The following is a 24,610-nucleotide window of genomic DNA, read 5'->3' as shown; positions in this document are numbered from 1 at the left end:
AATTTTTCTTCTGACCCACTTTCCTCCTCAGAACTATGACCTTTCTTTTGTTGCTTAGCAACTGGTCTCTGGCTAATTCCACTTTCTTGAGAGCTCTTATCTGAACTTTCCTCCCCCTCAGACTCTGATTCTCTATATTTACCTTCAGAGTCAAGAAGCTCCTGGGAAGGTTCAAACCAAACCTCAGTATTGGCATGTAGTCTCTCCCAGCCACTATGTTCACAAAAACTGGCATTCCTGGAGATCACAATGCCATTTGTCCCTTCAGCAAAGCGGAAACCTTTTCCCAGCTCCTGGTAGCCCACAAACACTAACTGTTTGGTCTTAGGATCTCCCTTCTTTCTCATTTGTTTTGGAATTAATACCCAGGCTTTTGATCCAAACACATTAAAATGGTCAATTTTGGGTTTTTTCTGAAACAATTTAAAGTACGGAGTTGTACCTATTGTTTGATGAAAGAGCCTATTTTGGAGATAACACGCGGTGAGCATGCTCTCCCCCCAATAAGACATGGGCAAATCAGCATCATCAAGCATGGCAAACATCATATTTTGTAAAGATCTGTGTTTTCGCTCTGCAACGCCATTCTCCTCTGGGGAAAAAGCGTTCGTTTTTCTATGCCCAATGCCACGCTTTTGTAACCAATCTCTAAAAGCATTTGACATAAATTCGCCACCTCTGTCCGTCTGAATCCTTCTGAGTTTAATGGACAGAAATCTTTCCACAGATGCCACCCAGCCTTTAAACTTAGTGAACACGTCACCCTTATTCTTCATGGGAAAAACCCAAGAGTAACGCGTGGCGTCATCCACAATTGTTAATGAAAAACGCGATCCACCCCTGCTTACAGGAAATGGACCAATTACGTCCATGTGAACCAGCTGTAGCGGTGACTCACTAACTCTGTCACTTCTGGGGTAAGAGACTCTGTGGGTTTTAACCTTTTTACAAACATTACAATCAAGGTACTTGTTACAACTCTTTAAATTACCCCCATCAGCCAATTCAGACATTTTTAGTACACTTTTCCAGCCAGCATGCCCCATTTTCCTATGCAATAAGTGCACACAGTTGTCATGTATAGCTGTTATTCACTGCAGGCTGAGATTTACTGACTACTGCTGCAACTTGAGATCCTGCTTTAAGCCAAAACAAGCCTCCCTCTGACTTAGCAGTGCCTAAAATCTCACCAGCCTTCTTAATAATGCAACTGTCTCCTTCAAAATACACTTTAAACCCAGCTTTTAGCAAACAATCTACAGACATCAGATTGCTCCTTAATGAAGGCACACAAAGTACATTTTGCAGGCATTCACGAAGACAAGGAACAAAAACTGCACCCCCCGAAATCACTTTGGAAGTACTTCCGTCTGCTAGGGCCACCTGGCTGCGCTGTGCTGAGTTCTTGGAAAGAAACAATTCATCTGAATTTATGATGTGCTGAGACGCTCCCGAATCAACCACCCAGACAGTTTGTTTCTCATCAGCAATCTTGACCTCGGCGGTCACCAGCTGAGTCGACTTTTCGTTTGAAGAATTTCTTTTTCCGCTGCTGCTGCTGCTGATCTCGTCTCTGCTCCTGCACCGACCACTGAGACTTGACCAACTCTGGACATTGTCGCTTTAGATGCGCTGAAGACCCACATCGGAAACAACGCCTAACAGCAAACGCTGACTCCTCACCGGTACGCTGCTTTTGCTTCACCTCTGGCACGGCATGAGAACTGCTTCCAAACCGCCCGCCTGTAGAAGCCTCTGCAGCAAACGACCTTTCTTGCCTCTTCTGCCATTCTTCAATCAAACGCCCAGTAACGTAACTGACTGATAAATCACGCTCCTGTATGCCTTCTAGAGACAAAACTAAATTATCCCAGCTTTCCGGGAGAGAACTCAAAATAATAGCCACCTTCTCCTGCTGGTCTAACGCACAGTCTCTTTCCTGTAGCGAAGTAAACTTTAACTGTAAACTGTGTAGGTGTTCCTGCATTGTAACCCCAGGCTGTAACATTGCCTTGTACAATGCCTTGCGAATGAACAGCTTGGAAACCGCTGTCTCACGCACATGGAGTTCTTTAAGTGCTTGCCACACACCTCTAGCTGTCCTGATTCCCCTCACATACGGCAACTGGGAATCTTCCAGCCCCAAAACAATTGTGGCCCTTGCTCTTTGGTCTTTATCGAGGTCTTCATCATCAGGCTTCGCAGGAAACTTACTCACCACTTGCCAGAGACGATCCCTCTGCAGCACTGCCTGCATGCGTTCCGACCACAGCAAGTAATTGGAGTCATTCAGACGCTCAAAAGCCATCTGAACTGGTTGTGAGGCCATCTTGAGAGCGATGTCCCTGGAACCCGGAACCGGCTACTCACGACCACCGAGAGAGAAAACAGGAACCACAGCACCCAGCACACACACGCTGCAGCTGTTGTCCTTGTGTCCACTGCGTCACCAGCTCACAACAGTCAGGAACCAGCCAGTGTCCATCTGCTGCACCAACAGGAACAACGACTTCTGGAACTACTGGAACCAACACCGTTGATGCTGACACCACCACAACTCAGGCTGGCAGCACAATACCCATAACCTCTTGGAACTTTGAAGTGCCAGGCATAGCTCTAATGGCTTTAGCCCAAGCATAGCAGAGTTTTCCTGCACAGCGAAGAAGCTAGTTGAGGTGGAAATGACTAGTCAGCTAGACTCAGAATAACTATTTACAGGATTTATTAAAAGGAAAAATAAAACTGATCTGATTTTGATCTGATATTGTTCTTGGCTGGATCTCTACAGTCTTTAATCCTGTAGGCAGTTCCTTCAATATCCAGATCATGTTTCTTCTTCCCGCAGAATCCTTTGAATCAGAAGAACATGTTTACTCTTGTTCTAATGGGGGTCTGAATCTCCAAGCATCTGGGTTGACAAACTAAGGCCTGTGGGCCGGATCAGGTGCAATTGCCTACTAGATCCGGCCTGCGGACGGTCCGGGAATCACCGCATGGATTGCCAGCACACACGTTCTTTCCCTCTCGCTCACACGGTGCCTGCCTCAGAAGGGTGGCACTGGGAAGGGGGTAGGACGCTGGCTGCCAGCTACTGCTGAGTTTTCCTCCTGCTCCTCCCTCTCCCTCAGTCCGCCCTTCCTTCCTTTTCTGCGCACCTTCTCCGTGCCGCTTCCTCACGCGCTTTCTTCGTCACCCCCTCCTTCATTCCTCCCATGGCGTTCAGGCAGTTTGTTGCAGCAGCCGCAGCTGCCGCTTGCGGGTTGGGAAGCAGCAGCAGTTGGTGGGTAAATGCTCTGGCAATGCCCCCGTTCCCCTGCCTCCGTCCGTGGCTCCGCCGGGGCTTCTGCTTCTGTCTTCACCGGCCAACGCAGCCTCCAACCTGCCCTGGCACCTGGCTGGAGAAGCCCAACTGGGGCTACTGGGACAACTGGACGACAACTGGGACAGGTAAAACCAAACATCTTCAGGCCTCTTTGCGGGTGGGTCAAAATCACTCATTTCCCCCCGAAATATAGTCCGGCCCCCAACAAGGTCTGAGGGACAATGGACTGGCCCCCTGCTGAAAAAGTTTGCTGACCCCTGATCTAGTAGATCCATTGTTGTAACCATATCAAAAAAATATTTGGTATTTTGCCTTTTTCTGAAATACTTTCCCTCAGTGTTCTGTCATAGTCCAGTGATACTACTCCATTAAATTCACCCGTAATAATTATATTTCTGTTATAAACCTCAGACATACTTTCCTTCAGTAGTTGGAAGAAATCTCATGCGAAAAGTGGCTCTGAATCTGAAAGTCCCAGTCCCAAATCTTAATCGTGCCACCCTAAGATATTATAAGCAAGCCTCACATTCCTCTTTCCACCTGCAATAGGGAGGTTAGAACAACACTTAATACCCTGCAGGGATCATAAGAGCCACAATTGCTTAAAATTGCAGGGAGAGAGAGAAAAAGTGGATTTAAAATGACCAAACCACAAGATGAAAAGTCTCCCTACTAAATGAGGGAAGGGGGAGGCATGGGGGGGGGGGGCTTTTGAAGTCTCCCTGCTGGCAAGGGAATCCCAGAGCAAGGGCGCCTCTGTCTGGAATCCCTCACTGCCTCTGAATCCGGGGGGGGGGGTCTTTTAACGGGGGGGAGGAGGAGGGCTTGTGTTTGAAGCGGGGCTTGGCTGTTAGGGGGGCTTAGCTCAGCAATGCAGCAGTTGCTCTGCATGCAGAAGGACCCAGGTTGAGTGCTTGGCATGCATAAGGACACCCTCCCCCTCCCTGCCGCCCCCCGTGAGACTCCCCGTGAGGAGGAGAGGCAGTTGGGGGGAGGGGCCGGGTCCCCATGGAGTCCCCAGAGCAGGAGGCCAGAGGCAGCGCCGTCCCGTCTCCTTCCCCTCCGGACACAGGGAGGGGCTGCTCTACGGCCGTAGCTCTAGGGATGCACGCGTCTGAAAAGGAACCGGAAGTGTCGCTGAAAAACGCTCCGGAAGTTTCAAGACCCGGAAAAGGAGGAGGGGCGTCGCTGAAGAGCCCCCCCATCGCCGCCCCCCTTTCTATTGCAGACAAGGAAAGCGGACTAATCTGGAGCCAGGGAGGCGGAGGACCAAGAGGTAAGGAGGGAGAGGAGAAATAGGGGAGGGGGGGATAAGGGGAGACCCCCCCCCGTATGGAAAGCGCCCTCCCTGGGGCCCGTCGACAGGGGCCCCGACCCAGGGGGGAAGGGGGGACCCAACACCTGCAGGGATCTACACCTGGCAAGATCTCCTGGGCAGCAGCAGCACCGCCAGACTCCCCTTTCTCTTTCCTGGGGGGCCGAGAGATGCTCAGCTGCCCTGCCCCCCCCCCGGGACGCCTGGGCGGGAACGGGAAGGAGGACCCCAAGCAGGGCTGGGGGTGGGGCTGAGGCCCCCCATTCTCCCGGCTTCCCTCTGGCAGGAATCACTGGGGTCGTGGGGCGCCTGGCTGGGGAAAGGGAGAGAGGGTGTCCAGGGAAGGGTTAAAGGAAGGGGAGGAGCCTCGACAGAGACCCCTCCCCTTCCAGCACCCCTGACCTCCCTTCTCCCCCCCTTCCCTGATGACAATACCAGGTTATCTTATTCACTAGGACTCATCTCCATACTTTGGATTGTCCTGAATACCACCATTTGGTAGCCTAGCCCAAACCCAAAAGTCCTGCTGGGATGCATCTTGGCTTCCCTGCTGATGAAACTGAGTGTGTGATGACTGATAATATTTTCATTTATCCGTTTCAGACCCCTAAGTAGTAGCAGCAGCTGCCAGGACATTGTCCTGTTCGCCTCTGTATAGTTCCAGCCTTATTTCAGACATTGTGGTAGACTGCAATCAGGGTGGATTTGATATAAATCAAATTGATTTCAATCACAATTTACGGTAAATCACTAGTCAGTATGATTCTATTTAAATCAAAAATTTCTGATTTGGTTACACTATTAGAAATACATAGACAGATAATTATGAAATCAGTCTGAGGTTTAATAAGTTAACTGTCTATATTTGGACAACAGTTCTGCTGTAATTTATTGGAAGGAGAAAAATAATAATTTCCTTAGTAACAACTTAAACAATTTATTTAACTAAAACAATAATATGATAGCATGTTGGTAAAAAAAAAATTTTTAATAAAAAACAACCACCAAGCAGGCTGAGTTTTAGCGCACATGAAAAACTCAGAACTTAAGCATTTCACCACTTCCACTACCAGCCACCCCTTTGGATTGGCTTCTGCATCCAGGTGCCTATTCTGTAGAGTTAAGTGTTAGTGCGGTTGTTGGAACCCAGTGGGATTGGGAAGAGGTTGCCAGCCCTGAAGAGCCTTCAGCGCTTGCCTCAAGTCTGGCTTGCACAATTATTACACAAAGACCCCAAGGTGTGTGGAGTATTCTGCTCACAAGGTTGCACTTTCATTTTTACTGCTTCACACTTAGCTACTTGTGCAGATCTCTTCCACTGCAAACCATCTGTTCATTGAACCTCTTGGAACTTAGAATTTAAGGGCTTAATTCTGTGTATATAAATCTGCAAAGGAACAATGGGATTAAGGTTTTCCGTTAACTCTGTATGTTTATTTTATTACATTTTTCCTGTGGAGAAAAGGCATTTTATCTCTGCAGACACAAATTCACAGTTTTGAGAATGGCAAAAACAAGCATCTGTGACAATATCTTCTCATTAGAAAAACTTCCCCAAATGTTCTTACAGAATTCCCCCACCTCCTGCAAAAGCCCGCAGAAGCCGCGCATCCTTTAAAGAGCACGCCGCTCTTGGGGGCTTTTCCCTGAGGAGGGAGAAGGGACTGACTGGCTGCGTCAGTCCCTTCTCCCACCTTGTAAAAAAGCCCGCAGGAGTCGCACGCTCCTTAAAGGGTGCACAGCTCCTGTGGGCTTTTGCGGGAGGTGGGGAATACTCCCAGAGCTTGTCAGGGTTGGCGGGGGAAGCCCGGGATGAAGGCTCGCTGCTGCCCTGCAGAGGCTTCGCAGGCTACCCCAGAAGCCAGAACAGCTAGAGAGAGCGCTGTGCAGTGCTCCCTCTAGCTGTTTTCGCTTCTGCCTTAGTGGCGCAAAGCCTCCGCAGGGCACCAGGGAGCTCTGCTCAGCGCTCCCTTTAAATAATATATTTTTTTTCTTGAATTCCCCCTCAAGAAACTAGGTGCCTCTTATGATCAGGTGCGCCTTATGCAGCGAAAAATACGGTAGGTAGGAGAAAATAACAGAGGCCAACCAGAGTATATGGAGAAGCAAAGCAGCTAGTAAGCTTGATCTTTATTGCAACAGTGTCTCCCCCCCCCCCTCACCACAACCAGGAGGGAGGTGTGCAAGGCCTTATATAGTCTTTTGAAATTGCCCACCCAAGACCACCCCCCCAAATATCATACAGAAGGAGACTGTCTACAGCAGGAATACATCACAAGAGGCGGTCTACAGCAGAAAACCTGTCCTCAAGGATACCTGTTAATGGTCACTAACTGCATTACCTGGGCAGCCTGCCCATTCTTTTGTGATGGTAAATACTTTAAAACAAAAAAATCCTTCCAGTAGCACCTTAAAGACCAACTAAGTTAGTTCTAGGTATGAGCTTTCGTGTGCATGCACACTTCTTCAGATACACACGCAAGCTCATACCTAGAACTAACTTAGTTGCATGCACACAAAAGCTCATACCTAGAACTAACTTAGTTGGTCTTTAAGGTGCTACTGGAAGGATTTTTTTGTTTTGACTATGGCAGACCAACACGGCTACCTATCTGTAACGGTAAATGCTTTAGTTCCTGAATCCAGGTCACAGGCCCACCCTGTTCATCCCTCCTTAAGGCAGTATTTGTAAGCACAAAGACAATGGGAAGGCTTCCATTTGCCTCCTTTACTGCAGAGGAATATTTGAGTACATTTCTGAGCACAATTCAAAGTGTTGGTACTGACCTTTCAAGCCCTACACGGCCTCGGTCCTGTATACCTGAAGGAGCATCTCTACCTCCATCGTTCAACCTGGACACTGAAATCCAGCTCCAAGGGCCTTCTGGCGGTTCCCTCATTGCAAGAAGTGAGGTTACAGGGAACCAGACAGAGGGCCTTCTGGGTAGTGGCACTCGCCCTGTGGAATATACCTCCCATCAGATATCAAGGAATTAAGCAGCTATCTTATTTTTAAAAGACATCTGAAGGCAGCCCTGTTTAGGGAAGTTGTTAATATTTAATGCTCTGTTGTTTTTAATATTCGATTGGGAGCCACCCAGAGTGGCTGGGGAAACTCAGCCAGATGGGCAGGGTATAAATAAATTATTATTATTATTATTATTATTATTATTATTATTATTATTATTATGGCAGCATTGGGAGAGTTAAAATGGCTTCAGCATGGTTCTCCTGTAGTTTTTCATGGTTTGTATACTTACTGTGAGGAATGTGTGTGGTTGCTCACGAAGTAAGCAGCCAGGACTCTGTCCTGCCTTTTACAGGTTTTATCGAGTGGAAAACTATGTACATTGCAGAAGTCCAAAATCCATGTCTGCCTCAGTCACTAGTAGATTCCGGGAGTGGTTTCTTCCGGTTTGCCCTCCAGCACAAAAGCCCAGGAAACCTCCCTCTCCTCCTTTCTTCCTTATGTTTATTTCCCTGGCAAAAACTATGCGACGGAAGCAGCACGTCACTCTCCCTTTCTGTTTCCTTGGGAGCGGTGTCGTGGCTCACCTCAGCCTGAGTGAGCCTTTGCTTGATGATCATCATCATTTATTATTTGTTTCCCCAGCCACTCTGGGCGGCTTCCACAAAGACCAAAAATACACTAAGATGTCACACATTAAAAACTTCCCTGAATAGGACTGCCTTAAGATATCTTCTGAATGTCAGGTAGTTGTTGTTCTCTTTGACATCTGATGGGAGGGCGTTCCACAGGGCGGGCACCACTACCGAGAAGGCCCTCTGCCTGGTTCCCTGTAGCTTTGATTCTCGGAGGGAGGGAACTGCCAGAAGGCCCTCGGCACTGGACCTCAGCGTCTGGGCAGAACGAAGGGGGTGGAAACGCTCCTTCAGGTATACTTGGCTGGGGCCATTTAGCTCACCTCTACCTGCAGTAAACTCATGCTTGCACCGAAAACGCGAGGTGAACTGCCTCTCCCGGTCAGAAATTACCCTCCAGGCAGTCAAAAAACGTTTTCCTTGAACAACTTGCTGGTCTCCTCCGCTGTCAATGCATAGGAACATACCGCAAAGTGGCTCATCTTGGTCAGTAGCTCCATCACCACCATGGCCGCTGGACAGAAAGTGGAGAGGCGGGTCGGGTCCTCCAGAGCAGAATCCCCTCCCTCCGTGCCCAGTCCCGTCTTTTCTCTCTAGTCTCCTCCCCGCGCTGCCTCGGTTTCCCTCCTGGGAAGAATCCGGTGAGTCTCCTCTCATGGGAGAAGGGGGTCCCGGGGCTGCAGGGGGAGACCCCCAAGTCTGGGAGCAGAGGGTCCTGCCCCCCCCATTCCTCCCTGCCAAGCCTGGGAGGGGGCGAGTTTCCAGGGGGTCTGCAGCTCTGCTCTTCCTTGGCATCCTCTTTGGGGAAGGAGGGGGGGTCTTGGGGGGGGAGGGCATGCCCCGAATGCTCCTTCCAGTGGAGGAGCCCCTGCCAGGCCGGCCTTTCCCCCTGCCAGAATATTCCTCCTCCAGATCAGCTCAGGTCTCCAGCCCAGAGCCTCAAGGGAAGCCTCTCTGGGCGGGGGGCACGCCTGGGGCCCCTCCGTGGAGAAAAGGGGGGAGCCAGAGGGCTGAGCTGGCTGCACTGGGCTTGCCAGGGTTCAAGGGAACGGAGCTGCCTTCCTTGAGAGGAGAGGATGGAAAGCCGCCTGAAGGACCCCAAGATCTTGTCCTGAAGGGGGCTTGCCAATGCAGGGAGGAGAAGGAGGGGGCTCTGGGTGGCAGGTCTGCCAACTTTTCTCTCTCTGATCCCAGAGGGAGCTTTCAAGGATGTTCCCCATCCTGGAGTTTCTCTGCAGCTGCTGCTGTTGCAGAATGTTTTATTCGCATTAAACTTACAACTTCCACAGTGCGTAGGTAAAACTGGAACTTCCTCCTGCAGGAGCCAGGGATTGGAGAGGCTTTTCTAAAGGGAAATAAGACAATCTATACATGGCAAGCATGACTGTGAATAATACTCTCTTAGAAAAATGTAAGATACAGAAGGGGACATTTATTTATGTATTATCAAGAAGAATAAAGCAAGGATAAAAGACACCTGCCCCCCACCTTCTGGGACAAAAGAGGGATTATCAGTCATTGTGTGGCTCCTACTACTAACAGGGGACATTGGTGCTATCGCAAAATAGACTAGTTCTGTCAAGCTACCCTAAGCCTTTGGGAATCTTGTCACAAGAGGAGCGTAAAGCTCACCTCTGGAGTTTTTGGAGGATATACATGCCTGGTGTTCTTAAGAACACTGCAGATTTAGGACATGTGGAAGATCTATACTTGTGATTGCTTCCGTGCCAGGGTGGGGGCCACATTTTGGGACTGTAGTCTTGCGAAGATGGTGTATAAGCACAGATGATATCTAAGGAGGAGGGGTGTATTAGTTTCCTGATATTTCAAAAATGTGGCATCACCGGCTCCTCTGCTTCCACGTATAGATTTGGTCCCCGTGCAACTCCTGACATAGGCAGATACGGCCACATTTGCCTGGCTTGTGATGAGAGAGCTCAAAGATTGTGAACAGGGCTCTCCATACAGAGCACCTAGCATGGGGGCACCTACATGTAATATCTAGTCTGCTCTTTTCTGCCCATGCTCTGGGGTTGCAGTTTTCAAGCTTGGGAACAGGACACTGAGTGGTTTTTTTTACCAAGTTCTGTCAATTATCCCCACTGAGTTCAATGGGATCTACTCTGAGGTCACTACTGTGCAGACCATGCCAAGCTTACAAGTGGGGTGAGGAGCATACAGAAGAAATTGGAATCACTGGAGATCTTTAGAAATGGGGCTTCTCTTGGGAAGGGGCTGCCCCATTTGTGCTTCTCCAGGGGCAGGAGAATATCTAGGGAAAGAGGATCCCTGCAGGGCCTCTGAGGCTCCCTTTGCTTCTTCCTCTCTCCCAGGACCCTGCAGCTTGTTTTCACTTCTTGATTGCTCAGGAAGGATGAAAGAGACGGATCCTGCAAAGCTCGTAAGGACGGAAGGGGGAAGATGGATGGTTGACCTGGTCAGGTTGTCTCCTGCATCCCTTCGCACAACCTCTGAGCGTTCCCTCCCAGGGACCTCCGAGAGATCTGGTGAGTTCCAGGGGAGGAGAGATGGGGACATGGATGGAACCGGAGAGATATTGGGGCTTGCTCAGGGGGCACCATTTCGGGCTCCTCCACCTGCCTGTCTGCACCTTTGACATCTGCAGGCAATTTGAGCTAGGAATACATCACTGCTCCCCGACCACCACAGTGTATTGGCAGCTCAAAATGTCTGAAACCAGTACCGTGATTGAATGCTCTACCAATGTCAGACAACTTACCGATCCTTCAGGCAGCTTTAGAAGTCATGACTCTTGAAAGTAACCTGATCCTGGGCTTCCGATTTGTCTGCGAAGGGAAATGGCAAGGCGGTGTGAGTCGTCCGTCTAAAAGACTACTGTTACTGGGGCTTTTGAGCAGTGGGGGTGAGTGCCAGGGTTAGACACCCCCCAAAAAAAGTGCCCTACAGGTAGTGGGGTGTCGAGGGGACCAGCCGGGTGTGAAGAGGCTTGCCGTGATTGCCGGAGCCCTGACGCTGTATCGGCAGGTCAGCAAGCACACTACCTGGGGTGTACGAGGCATCCATATCTTTCTGGTATAATTCCTCTGTGTATTCTTGCCACCTCTTCTTCATGTCTTCTGCTTCTGTTAGGTCCTTACCACTTTTGTCTTTTATTATGGTAATCTTTGTACGAAATGTTCCTTTCATATCTCCAATTTTCTTGAACAGACCTCTGGTTTTTCCCATTCTATTGTTTTCCTCTATTTCTTTGCATTGCTCGTTTAAGAAGGCATTCTTGTCTCTCCTTGCTATTTTTTGGAAATCTGCATTCAATTTCCTGTATTTTTCACTATCTCCCACGCATTTTGCTTGCCTTCTCTCCCCCGCTATTTGTAAGGCCTCGTTGGGCAACCACTTTGCTTTTTTGCCTTTCCTTTTCATTGGGATGGTTTTAGTTGCTGCCTCCTGTATAATGTTACGAGCCTCCATCCATTGTTCTTCAGGCACTCTGTCCACCAAATCTAAATCCTTAAACCTGTTCCTCACTTCCACTGTGTATTCATAAGGGATTTGATTTAGATTGTATCTTACCGGCCCAGTGGTTTTTCCTACTTTCTTCAGTTTAAGCTTGAATTTTGCTATAAGAAGCTGATGATCTGAGCCACAGTCAGCTCCAGGTCTTGTTTTTGCTCACTTCTATAGAGCTTCTCCATCTTTGGCTGCAGAGAATATAATCAATCTGATTTCGATGCTGCTCATCTGGTGATGTCGATGTGTAGAGTCGTCTCTTGTGTTGTTGGAAAAGAGTGTTTGTGATGACCAGCTTGTTCTCTTGACAGAACTCTTATCAGCCTATGCCCTGCTTTGTTTGGAATTCTAAGGACAAACTTGCCAGTTGTTCCTTTTATCTCTTCGAATCTGGCTCTTTGTTGGCCAGTGATCCACATTTTATAACACATACCTCATTAATACTTCCATAGCCACAGATAGAACCAACAATCCTCCAATTAACCCAGGAGGGAGAGGGGGATTGACAGTTAATGAAACACCATGGGACTGTCCCCCCCGCTTGGGGTGCGGTTGGTTGGGTTTTATCTTCTAGGGATACTTACCCTATCAGACCTCTACCTCTTTCCCATACCATTTTGACCCATGAGTCCTGGCCCAAGGATGACTTGTTATTGAGGGGATGTTACCCATCTATTGGGGAGGCTAGTATGGGATCTGGGATTTCCACAATTGAAGGGCTAGGGAGGAATGGCGGTGGGGCTAGATATCTCTATCGGCGAAGGGTGATCCTCGAACCCCTTCCAATGCAGTGACCCTCGAACCCCTTCCAATCTACGCCCCATCCCAAGGGATGAGGGTAGGGACAGCAAGGATTACACACCTCTGTCATTGGTGCTGTGCAATGCCAGGTCCATAGGCAACAAAACCGCCACCATGCGTGACTTTTTTGTCTTGCAGGGGATTGACCTGGCTTGCGTGACGGAGACCTGGGTACGGGAAGGCGAAATAATCTCCCTACATGAGATAACACCCCCAGGTTTCTCTGTCCTCCATCAATCGCGGACTGTGGGTCGGGGGGGAGGAGTAGCGTTGTTATTCTGGGAGGATTGTTCTTTCAGAGCTCTGCCATCACCGGCGATCTCCGGCATTGAATGTGTTGGTCTCGTGTGGGGCACCAAGGAGAGCTTGGCTGTCTGGCTGGTGCACAAATTCGACCCACAGCTGTGAGGCATTCGCGAGTTTTTTTGCGGAGAAAGTCCTGTTGCTCTGCCGTGACCTCCCTGCCAATTTAGATACAGTGACTGAACTGGAGGCCCCTCAACTGACTTCAGGTCCAGTGTTGGACCATTTTGATCGGATACTCCCTACTGATGTGGATAGATTCCTCCAAGTTGGTAGGCCCACCACCTGCCTCCTCGATCCGTGCCCGTCTTGGCTGATTAGGGAGTGTCCAAATGTTGTGTGGACCCCCCTGGTTGAAATTATCAATTTGTCCCTTGACACGGGGACATTCCCAGGGGAACTGAAGGAAGCAGTGGTGTGTCCACTCTTAAAAAAAACTTTAGATCCCTTAGACCTATCCAATTACCGCCCAGTTTCAAATCTTCCATACCTGGGTAAGGTAATTGAGAGAGCGGTTGCTGAACAGCTTGGTAGGTTTCTAGAGGAAACATCGGCATTAGATCCATTTCAGTCCGGTTTCCGTCGTGGTTTTGGGACGGAGACGGCTCTGGTTGCCCTAACAGATGATCTCCGTAGACAACTGGATCGAGGCGGGTCAGGACTGCTGATCCTTTTAGATTTGTCAGCAGCCTTTGACATGGTTGATCATGATCTTCTGGACCACCGCCTCGCAGACGTGGGGATACAGGGCATAGCCCGTAACTGGTTGTGCTCTTTTATCTCTGGTCGGGGACAGAGGGTGGCACTAGGGAGGGAAATGTCGTCGCACCACTCCTTGGTGTGTGGAGTGCCACAGGGCGCAATTCTCTCCCCGATGCTTTTTAACATCTTTATGCGCCCCCTTGCCCAAATTATCCGGAGCTTTGGGCTGGGCTGTCACCAATATGCTGATGACACTCAGCTCTATCTGCTGATGGATGGCCACACCAACTCGACCCTGAACACACTGACCAGATGCTTGGAAGCTGTGGCTGGATGGTTTCGTGGGAGCCGATTGAAACTAAATCCTTTGAAAATAGAGGTCCTATGGCTAGGTCGGGATGACATGGGGATGAGGGACCAACTCCCTTCTCTTGCGGGGGCCCAATTAGTGCCATTGCCTTCCGTTAAGAGTTTGGGTGTAATCCTTGACGCCTCCCTTTCCATGGAGGCGCAAGTTACAGCAACAGCCAAGGCGACATTTTTCCACCTTCGCCGCATCAAGCAGTTGGTCCCTTACCTTTCCCGCCCTGACTTGGCCACAGTGATCCATGCGATGGTCATCTCCAGGTTTGACTACTGTAATTCGCTCTACGCTGCCCTTGAAGCTGTCCCAGAAACTGCAGCAGGTACAGAATGCTGCAGCGAGGCTCCTCACGGGGTCTCTGCCATGGGAGCATATTCACCCAGTGCTTTTCAAGCTGCACTGGCTCCCGGTGGAGTACAGGGTCAGATTTAAGGTGCTGCTTTTGACCTTTAAAGCCCTTCACGGCCTAGGACCATCGTACCTACGGGACCGCCTCTCCTGGTATGCCCCACGGAGAGCCTCAGGGTCCATAAATAACAACACCCTAGTGGTCCCGGGCCCTAAGGAAGTTAGATTGGCTTCGACCAGAGCCAGGGCCTTTTCAACTCTGGCTCCGGCCTGGTGGAACGCTCTGCCTCATGAGACCAGGGCCCTGCAGGATCTGATTTCTTTCCGCAGGGCCTGTAAGACAGAGTTGTTCCGCCTGGCCTTTGGCTTGGAGCCAATTTGATTCCCTCCCTCCCTCTCTCTCCCCCCCCTTCTTTTCCTTCTCCTCCTGGGATGAGGCTACATTTTAATATTTTAATGTTCCATTATTTTAATGTTGTATTTTATTTTTGTTTTTAAGTTTGTAATCATTCATCTTGTTTTTATTATTGCTTGTAAGCCGCTCTGAGCCCGGCCTTGGCTGGGGAGGGCGGGGTATAAATAAAAAATTATTATTATTATTATTATTATTATTATTATTATTATTATCATCATCATCTCTGGTCAGTCGCACTAGTTCAGCTTCTTCTACTAGTGCCCCTCCACAAGTCCATTTGTCATCTGGGAACATGAGCCTGGCCACAGGAGGTCCCTCTTCCTCCCAGTACTCGGGCTTGTGAGGTAGTGCATCTGCCTCTCACGTTCTGCTCTCCCGGAACGTCCTGGATCCTAAAGTTAAAGCTGGCAAAAAATTTGGCCCAGCATATTTGTCTTTGGCAAAGCACACGCCTGGTCCACCACTACTCCAGGTTCTTGTGATCTGTGCACACCTGTATCTGCTGCTTTGCACCAAACAGGAAGTGCCTCCACTGCTTAAAGGCCACAAAAATTGCCAGCAATTCTTTGTCATAGATACTTTAGTTTTGCTCTGATTTGTTCAGTTTCCTGGAGAAAAAGGTGCACGGCCTCCAATCTCCCCCGGCATCTTGCTGCAGCAGGACCGCTCCGATCGCCCAATCAGAGGCGTCAGTTTCCCTTCCAACGGCTTGTCCGGGTTCATGTGCAATAGCTGCCCCTCCAATGCAAAAACCTTCTTTAGTTTATCCAATCCCCTTTGTGCCTCCTCAGTCCACAGAAATTTCTTCCCACTGAGGCAATCAGTTATGGGCGCTGTCAAGTGGGCAAAGTTCTTGATAAACTTTCTGTAGAAGTTGCTGAAGCCCAGGTACCACTAGACATCCTTATTTGTCTTGGGGCTTTGGTTGTGGAGGATTAGTATGCAGAGGATGAAATATGTCATTAGAAACTATGAACCACACAAGTAGAAGGCATGTTCATGGACATTTCTTCATTGCAGGGGGTTGGACTAAATGGCACCCGGGGTCCCTTCCAACTCTCCAGTTCTATTATTCTATGACACAGGGAGGACATGGGAGAATGAATGAGATGTTTAAAAAGGAGAATATGCTAATTGAACTTTCTGTGTTTAATATTCCTTTGTTCTCTACCTTCAAACCTGAACAGGACTTTATTTTCCATGCGCTCCAAAGCAAGCAGTTCAGAAGACATTTCGGGGTATGGAGCCTGGAACAAACTTCACTGGTAGCAGAACATTTAGAAACCATCAACAGAATCACATGGGAGAAAAACCATTTAAATGTATGGAGTGTGGAAAGAGTTTTACTTGTAGCGGAACATTTAGAAACCATCAGCGGACTCACACAGGAGAGAAACCATTTACATGTATGGAGTGTGGAAAGAGCTTCAGTCAGAGGACAAACCTTTATTCACATGAACGAACTCACACAGGGGAGAAACCATTTAAATGTATGCAGTGTGGAAAGAGCTTCAGTATGAATTCAAACCTTAAGAAACATCAACGGATTCACACAGGAGAGAAACCATTTGAATGCAGGGAGTGTGGGAAAACCTTCACTTGTAACGGAACACTTAGAAGACATCAAAGAAATCACACAGGAGAGAAACCATTTGAATGTATGGAGTGTGGAAAGAGCTTTATTGACAGTGGAAAACTTAGAATACATCAACGGATTCACACAGGGGAGAAACCATATAAATGTATGGAGTGTGGAAAGTGCTTCCGTCAGAGTGGAGGCCTTAGAGTTCATCAACAGATTCACACTGGGAAGAAACCATTTAAATGTATAGAGTGTGGAGCGAGCTTCACTGACGGTTCAAAACTTAAAATTCATCAACAGATTCATACAGGAGAGAAACCATTCCAATGCATGGAGTGTGGGAAGAGCTTCAGTGCAAGAGGAACACTTAGAATTCATCAACGGATTCATACAGGAGAGAAACCATTTAAATGTATGGAGTGCGGAAAGAGCTTCAGGAACAGTGGAAAATTTAAAATTCATCAACAGATTCACACTGGGGAGAAACCATATAAATGTATGGAGTGTGGAAAGTGTTTCACTGACAGTGAAACACTTAGAATTCATAAATGGACTCACACTGGGGAGAACCCATTTAAATGTATAGAGTGTGGAAAGTGCTTCAGTGCAAGTGGAAACCTTAAAATTCATCAGGTGATTCACACTGGGGAGAAACCATTTAAATGTATAGAGTGTGGAAAGTGCTTCAGTGCAAGTGGAACACTTAAAAAACATCAGCGGATTCATACTGGGGAGAAACCATTTAAATGTATAGAGTGTGGAAAGAGCTTCCATAAGAGTGAAACACTTAGAATTCATCAACGGACTCACACAGGGGAGAAACCATTTAATTGCAGGGTGTGCAGTAAGAGCTTTATTGATCGTGGATCACTTAGAGCCCATCATCGAATTCACACAGGAGAGAAACCATATAAATGTATAGACTGTGGAAAGAGCTTCAGTGCAAGTGGAACACTTAAAAAACATCAACGGATTCACACTGGGGAGAAACCATTTAAATGTATAGAGTGTGGAAAGAGCTTCATTGACCATGGAACACTTAGAATTCACCAACGGATTCACACTGGGGAAAAACCATTTAAATGTGTAGAGTGTGGAAACAGCTTCACTGAGAGTCGAACACTTAGAATTCATCAGCTGATTCACACAGGGGAGAACCCATTCCAATGTATAGACTGTGGAAAGAGCTTCACTGCAAGTAGAACACTTAAACAGCATCAACGGATTCACACTGGGGAGAAACCATTCAAATGTATAGAGTGTGGAAAGAGCTTCATTGACCGTAGTACGCTTAGAATTCATCAACGGATTCACACTGGGGAGAAACTATTTAAATGTATAGAGTGTGGAAAGAGCTCCAGTGCAAGTGGAACGCTTAGAATTCATCAACGGATTCACACTGGGGAGAAACCATTTAAATGTATGGAGTGTGGAAAGAGCTTTAGTATGAATAGCAACCTTAAAAAACATCAACAAATTCACACCGGGGAGAAACCATTTAGATGCATGGAGTGTGGAAAAAACTTCACTGACAGTTCAAGACTTAAAATTCATCAACGGATTCATACAGGGGAGAAATTTAAATGCTTGGAGTGTGGAAAGAGCTTCAGTACAAGTCGAACACTTAGAATTCATCAACGGATTCACATGGAGAGTGGAAAGAATTTTCGTCCAAATGAAACACTTTGAAAATCTCAGTAGACTCTCGAAGGGCAGAGACTATTTCAATGTATGCCGTGTGCAAAGAGGTTCACTGATAGTGTAAAACTTAGAAGACATCAATCAGCTCAGAGAAGAGAGAAATCATGTAAATGTCAGCAATATAGAAAGAATTTCTGTCAGTTTAAGTCTTTCATGTATTGAGATGAAGGTAGCATCTCCCAATAGTAAGCATAATGTAAGACTTAATGCCAGACTTAAGGTTGTATTATGAATCAGCAGCTTTTGCTGGCTGAAAGACTGGCTGCTTCTTGAAAACACTGACGTTTTAGATTTGGAAGGATTTAACAATGCTTTTGGATGGCATGCATATCTGTGGTATGACAAGGTTAAGATTCACAAGAATTTCAAGAACCATATTGTAAGGAAAGCAGTGTTTAATGTCTGGACAAAATATAAAGACTTATTAGAAAACAATACCCCAAGGTGGCTATCACCTATGGAAGCTAAGGCTGTGAAAAGACCCAATATGGAGGTCGAATGGCCAAAATATTGGGAAATACTAGAAAGAGATGGAGATAATTGGAGATTGCAGAGTTTGGAGAAACTAAAAGATAAAGTGCGAGATTGGTTACATTACGCTCAGATTAAAGAGGCTTTTAAATTGGATAAAAAGCTAGGATTCCAGGTGGAAAAATCGAAATTGGAAACAGAACTGTTAGAACCTAAGACTAAATTACTTTCAAGAATGTATAACTTGTTGCTGAGGTGGAATACACAGGATGAAACGGTTAAATCAGCTATGATAAAGTGGGCACAGGATATTGGGTATAATATCATGTTTGCTGACCGGGAAAAGTTATGGACCACCGGTATGAAGTTTACAGCATGTAATGCCTTGAAAGAAAACATTATGAAAATGATGTATAGGTGGTACATGACCCCAGTCAAGCTATCAAAAATATATCACCTGTCAGATAATAAGTGTTGGAAATGTAAGGAAACTGAAGGAATGTTCTTTCACCTCTGGTGGACTTGCCCCAGGGTTAAGGCCTTCTGGGAAATGATATATAATGAGCTGAAAAAGGTATTTAAGTATACCTTCCCTAAGAAACCAGAGGACCTCCTTTTGGGCATTGTTGGCCAGAGGGTGTTAAAGAATGATTGAACATTATTTATGTATGCAACAACAGCAGCAAGGATACTTGTCGCTTAATATTGGAAAACTCAAGATTTGCCCACGCTGGAAGAATGGCAGATGCAACTGATGGACTACATGGAGCTAGCAGAAATGACTGGCAGAATCCGAGACCTGGGAGAGGAAGCAGTGGAAGAGGATTGGAAGAAATTTAAGGACTACTTACAAAAACACTGTAAATTATATGAGTGCTAAGAATGATGAGAGATTTGAAAATAACAGGGCACCATAAAGTTAGGTGAAAAGATTATGAGAATGAGTGAATTTTATCAGAAAAATAAATTTTGAATAAATATCATGTTAAAATTAGGTATTTAAGACCTAGATAAAAATATTCAAAGTTAGGGACAAAATATTGGAAATGTGTACAATAAGAATGGAAAAAAGGTGATAAGTTGCTGACTAAAGTTTTATAAATTTGGAACGTAGGAGCGAGAGACGTAAGGAAGTCCAAAAATGAAGAAAAGATGGTTATTACAAGATGTTAAATTTTATATTTGTTTCTTTTCTGTTTGTTCTCTGTTTATTCTGTTCTTTCTTTCTATTGTATTAACAAAATTCTTAATAAAAAAAAATTAATAAAAAAAAGACTTAATGCAGGTGTCCCCACCCTCGGCCCTCCAGCTGTTTCGCGAGTACATCTGCCATCATCCCTGACCACTGGATCTGTTAGCTAGGGATGATGGGAGTTGCAGTCCCAAAACATCTGGAGGGCTGAGTTTGAGGATGCCTGACTTAATGTAATGTTACATAGAGAGGGGGAGAGTGTTGCTTTGGAAGCAGGGCTGGTAATAGTAGTAGTAGTAGCAGCAGCAGCAGCAGCAGCAGCAGCAGCAGCAGCAGCAGTAGCAGCAGTAGTAGTAGTATATATAACCTGCCCATCTGGCTGGGTTTCCCAATGCCCTCACTGTAGACAGCTTAAAAACATGGGGGGAAACATCAAGCATACAAAACCTCCTGATACAGGGCTACCTTCCGATGTCTTGTAAAAGTTGTGTAATTCTTTATCTCCTTGACGTTGGGCGCTACTACCAAGAAGGTCATCTGCCTGGTTCCCTGTAACTTTGCCTCCCTCTCTCTGTGTGTGTGTATTCTCCCACCCCCAGAGGCTGGGTCCATCTCTGCTTCACAGATGATCTTGTAGTACAAACTTGGGCGGGGGTGGGACATCCCACTTTGCAGCTGGCTTGCCTGGATCAGCCCCTCCCCCCACTCTACTAATCCCCAAAATGAAGGGGCAGGGGCGAGCCCTTCTCTACGCTTCTGATCTCCAAGGCCTGCTGTGGGTCATGTGTGATGCCCCAAACCATTATCCCACACAACCCTTGAATCCCCACTCTGTGGGAACAGAGGAGAGAGACTGAACAGGCCACCTGCCTCTCCTAAAATGTCTCACCAGAGCAAAGCACCTGGTCTTCCTGAGACTGGAGTGAGTGATGGGGGGAAGAGGAAGGAAATGTGCAGAGACCCCTCCAAATCCAGTGTGCATGACTGCATATCTTCTGCCAGCGGGGAGCAACCTGCAGGGAAGGGGTGTGTTTCAGGACATGCAAGGTCAGCGTGCAACCCAGTCATGAGTTGGCTGTGTTATCTGGATCATGCCTTAACATCCTCAAGGAAGGATTCATTCTTTTCTGGTGTCTTGATCTGGTGTTTTCCCTCCTCTCCCTATCATTAAAATAAACTAATGCGAGTTGAAGGGGTTGTTCAGCTATTTTTCTCCCCCTTGCAAGTGTCTCCAGAAGGTAAATGACACCACCGAGTGGGGTTTGGGAGAGGCGTCCTTCCTGGCGCCAAGCCTTGAGAAGGAAGGAACATCGCAGAGGTCAACAGACAAGCCCCAGCCTGCCATGCAATCTTATATCTTCCGGCTGCCAAGATCTCTTTGGATCTGCTGGTCGCCCAGTGGAAGACAAGTGGGATCCTTTTTGCAGATCATCTTTCCCCAGAGGACATCCTGCTGGCGTGAGGCACTCGGGGCTCCTCCACACTTGGCTCCCCCACTTCTCCCCTCTTTACAGCTGAATCGGAGCAAACAGCAATCAGGTTCTCCGCACATTGCCCTTTGTTGCTATTCAGCAGGGAAGGAGTTTTGCCAGGGGAACCGGAGCTGCTGTGGCCTTTGCCTCCTGGGCGGGGGGCAAGCGGCACCGTGCAGAGGATGTGCAGCAACAACGGCTGTGTCCTACCCTGTGGCCCTATAAGAACTTCACGTTCCTATGGCCCACCTTGTTCAGCCTCCAGTTCTATCCCTGGCTGGCCAGGTGCCCCCAGAAAGAAGCCGGAAAGCAGGATCCGAGCTCAAGAGCGAGGGGCTATGAGACTAGGCCAAGAGATTATGGGAAACCTAGTCAGCCAAACATGAGCACCAGAACCCTCTCCTCTCCCTGGGTTTCCAGCAACTGATATTCAGGTGCTTTGCCACCTCCAACTGGCTATTAGCCATTGATAGCAGTCTTCTCCAGGAATTAGAACTCTTGTATTTTAACATCTCATACATTCTCCCATGTCCTCTCTCTGTCATAGAATCATAGACCTGGAGAGTTGGGGGGGACCCCAGGGCAGTGGTGTACTAAGGCCAGGTGGCATTCAGTGCAATTTATTTTTTTGGTCAACCCCCCCCCCCTTTTGAAATTATTAAAAGAAGGAAAAATAAGATACAATTGCAAGCCTGTATTTCTGGTTTATTATTTACTTAGCATTTTGAGCATAAGCACTTAAAACCTTTCCCCCCTAACTTTGTTCTCTGCAAATTTTGAAATCAAATCATCAAAACCAATTCCTTTCACTTTCGTCTGAACGAAAAAAACCCTCCCCCTTCCTTATCCATCTTCTTTCCACTGCACAGCATCAAGTTAAGATGCGTTTCGTTGCGTTGGTTGACTGAACAAAAAAGTTTCAATACGTATTATGTTGACTTGCTGAGGTTAATCAGTTGTCAGACGAAGTTATTAAACTCATTTTAAATATATTTTTTTTACCACAAAATATTGTGGGCCCAAATTTATTTTATTTTATTTTATAGACGCATATTTTTGCCATTTTGTCACACACACACACACACACACACACACACACACACCGTGATGACACCCGGGGAAGCCCACACACCCCTTCCTATGCCACTGCAGAGAGTATGACGTCATTACCTTTTAAATAAATGTAACTAGTTCCAGGCTGCACAGAAACTGGTATTTGATGCCTGTTATAAGGTGATGGATAGCATGTATGCAGCAGGCATTCTATGTGCTTTGTGGAGTATGTTTTGGGGCTTTTGTGCTAGCGCAGAGGAGATTTCCTCAACTACAACCCAAAATGTCTTCTTTACCTACCACATACTGTCTGCCTCTTAGGTACAAAACAAGGTGGTAGCCCTAACACCTAGACTGGCCCATTGCAGGATCCCATTCTATGGCTTTCCAACGAAGCTGAGCTGAAGAACATGAATGGGCGAGAGAGACTGTGGTTTTTAAAATTGTTTTTATTAAATTATTGGGTGCACCCAAGTCACAGAATCCTTCAAAAAAGTCGGTCCTATTCAGAGTGAGACCGCACTGCTCTAGGCAATATGGGGGTGGGGGAAAGAAAAGTGGGAAGAGAGGACAGGGAAAGGGGGGAGACCTGTGAGCTTTTGTGTCAACGTCAGGTAAAGAGGTATTTTATTTTTATTGGCGGTGGGAGAGACCAGAGGGCCCAGGAGGGGGTTGGGTTGCAGGACATTCGCCAAAGCAATGTCCAATCCCTGTCTGTGGTGTTTGAGAGAGACCCCCAATGGCTGTTCACACATGCGAGGGAGCCATCGCCTGCTGCAGCCAACATGTGGCGGCCGTGTGCGTCTAAACTCCTAGGAGGCAGAGACCCAAATCTGGACCAAGGCAAGTGGATGGCAGATGTCTAGCTAGGGATTGACCCAAGCTCCTTTTGCCTGCTGACCAGAAAAGCCATGTCCACCACAAAAAAAAACACCCTTTCTTTTTTTACCCTCCAATTTTACAAAGATGGGTTGCAGAACTTCTAACAAAATTTTGCTTGATAACAACAACAACAACAACAACAACAACAACATATTTGTACCCTGCCCACCTGGCTGGGGTTCCCCCAGCCACTCTGGGCGGCTTCCAACAAATATTAAAAATACATTAAAATGTCACACATTAAAAACTTCCCTGAGAAAACGAAAACGTCTTGCGAGTCTTGCGAGTTTCCCCCCCTTTTTCCCCTTTTTCTAAGCCGCTAATAGCCACTAAGCCGCTAATAGCCAGTGGCGTAGCGTGGGGGGTGCCAGGGGTGCCGGCCGCACCGGGCGCAACATCTGGGGGGGCGCGAGTCCAGAGGGAAGGGACAAGTTCCTTCCTCCGCCGGGCTCCCCGCCGCCACCGCCGCGCTCCACTCACTGCTCGCAGGAGGAGCAGCCGCTGCAGCAGCGCCGCCACCGACGCCTGGCCGGGCACAGGCAGCCTCCGCACCCCGCCGCCGCCGCCATCCCCTCGGCCCAGCCACAGGTGGCGGCTGCTTCTGCCGACGGGGAGGGAGGAGAGCTCTGAGGGGCCTCGCCGCGCCCTGCACTCCCCAAAACCCTCCGAGAGGAAGCCGGAGGGCGGGTGAGGGTCTCCCGGCGGAAGGGGGCGCCGCTGGCTCCGGCTCTCAGCGCAAGTCTCAGCTGCGGGGGGGGGGGCGAGCGAGGACGGAGCGCGGCTGGAAGCCCCCGGACCCGGCCGGGAGGAGGCGAGGCGCTCGCCAAGCCCGGATCTGGAGCGCCTCGGAGCGCGGGCTCCACCTACAGCCCAAGGAGAGGAGGGGGCGGGGAGGCGCCCGAGGGGAGGGGGCTTCGGCTGCCTCGGCTCGCGGGGGCTCCGCAAATAATAAATTTAATAAATTCCTGCTGAGCCTTAAGGGGGGGTCCTTGGCTCCTTCGCTCGCCCCCAGCCCCAGTGGCGTAGCGTGGGGGGTGCAGGAGGGCCGGCCGCAACATCTGGGGGGGGCGCGCTCGCACTCGAGTGCTAAAATCCACGGGTTAGGGGGCGCAAATTACTTGCCTTGCCCCGGGTGCTGACAACCCACGCTACGCCACTGCTAATAGCGCTTAGTTGCAGCTGATAAGCGGCTTAGCGGCTTAGAAAAGGGGGGGAGGGGAAAAAACCCCGCAGGAACTCGCAGGACATTTTCGTCTTGCGAAGCAAGCCCATGGGAAATTCGTTTTGTGAAGCACCTCCAAAACAGAAAACCCTTTCGTCCAGCGGGTTTTCCGTCTTGCGAGGCGTTCGTCTTGCGGGGCACCACTGTACTGAGTACAACATTTGATGTAAAAAGAATGTTTCAAGCTGAATGCACCCTTTGGTTTATTTCTGTAAAGCATGGACTCGGATATAATGGTCAATCATAACGTTATAAATGTGTTATAGAAATATGAAACCGGATCGCACTGTACAGCAGAAACCCAAAGTCAATGTTAAATTGCATTTGGAGCTTTTATTGTGTCTCCGCCTCCCCCCCCCCTTGTGTGTTTTAT

General features: G+C 48.0%; 2 protein-coding genes across 3 annotated transcripts in view; one reads left to right on the top strand and one right to left on the bottom strand.

Moving 5' to 3' along the window:
• LOC310837460 (uncharacterized protein) overlaps positions 1-24,610 on the bottom strand; it is a 187,045-nt gene that overhangs the window by 144,674 nt on the left and 17,761 nt on the right. The gene's annotated exons all lie outside the window — the stretch shown is intronic.
• Positions 8,637-18,149, top strand: LOC310837408 (uncharacterized protein). Of its 2 annotated transcripts, XM_083723969.1 has the most exons (3): positions 8,637-8,713; positions 14,921-15,535; positions 15,596-18,149. In XM_083723969.1, the coding sequence occupies exon 3, from the start codon at positions 15,903-15,905 to the stop codon at positions 17,931-17,933; it is 2,031 nt and encodes a 676-aa protein (XP_083580095.1). In that variant the 5' UTR covers positions 8,637-8,713; positions 14,921-15,535; positions 15,596-15,902; the 3' UTR covers positions 17,934-18,149. The 2 variants fall into 2 exon arrangements, with proteins under 2 accessions (XP_083580095.1, XP_083580094.1); XM_083723968.1 differs by lacking the exon at positions 8,637-8,713 and having other exon boundaries at positions 14,884-15,535.

The sequence above is a fragment of the Podarcis gaigeae genome, assembly GCF_964106915.1.
Source record: "Podarcis gaigeae genome assembly, chromosome: 2".
NCBI lineage: Eukaryota > Metazoa > Chordata > Lepidosauria > Squamata > Lacertidae > Podarcis > Podarcis gaigeae.
This window is presented reverse-complemented; position numbering and strand designations above follow the sequence as displayed.

Coding starts and splice junctions, on each gene's coding strand:
- LOC310837408 (XM_083723969.1), top strand. CDS start 15,903: ATGGAGCCTGGAACAAACTTCACTGGTAGCAGAACATTTAGAAACCAT.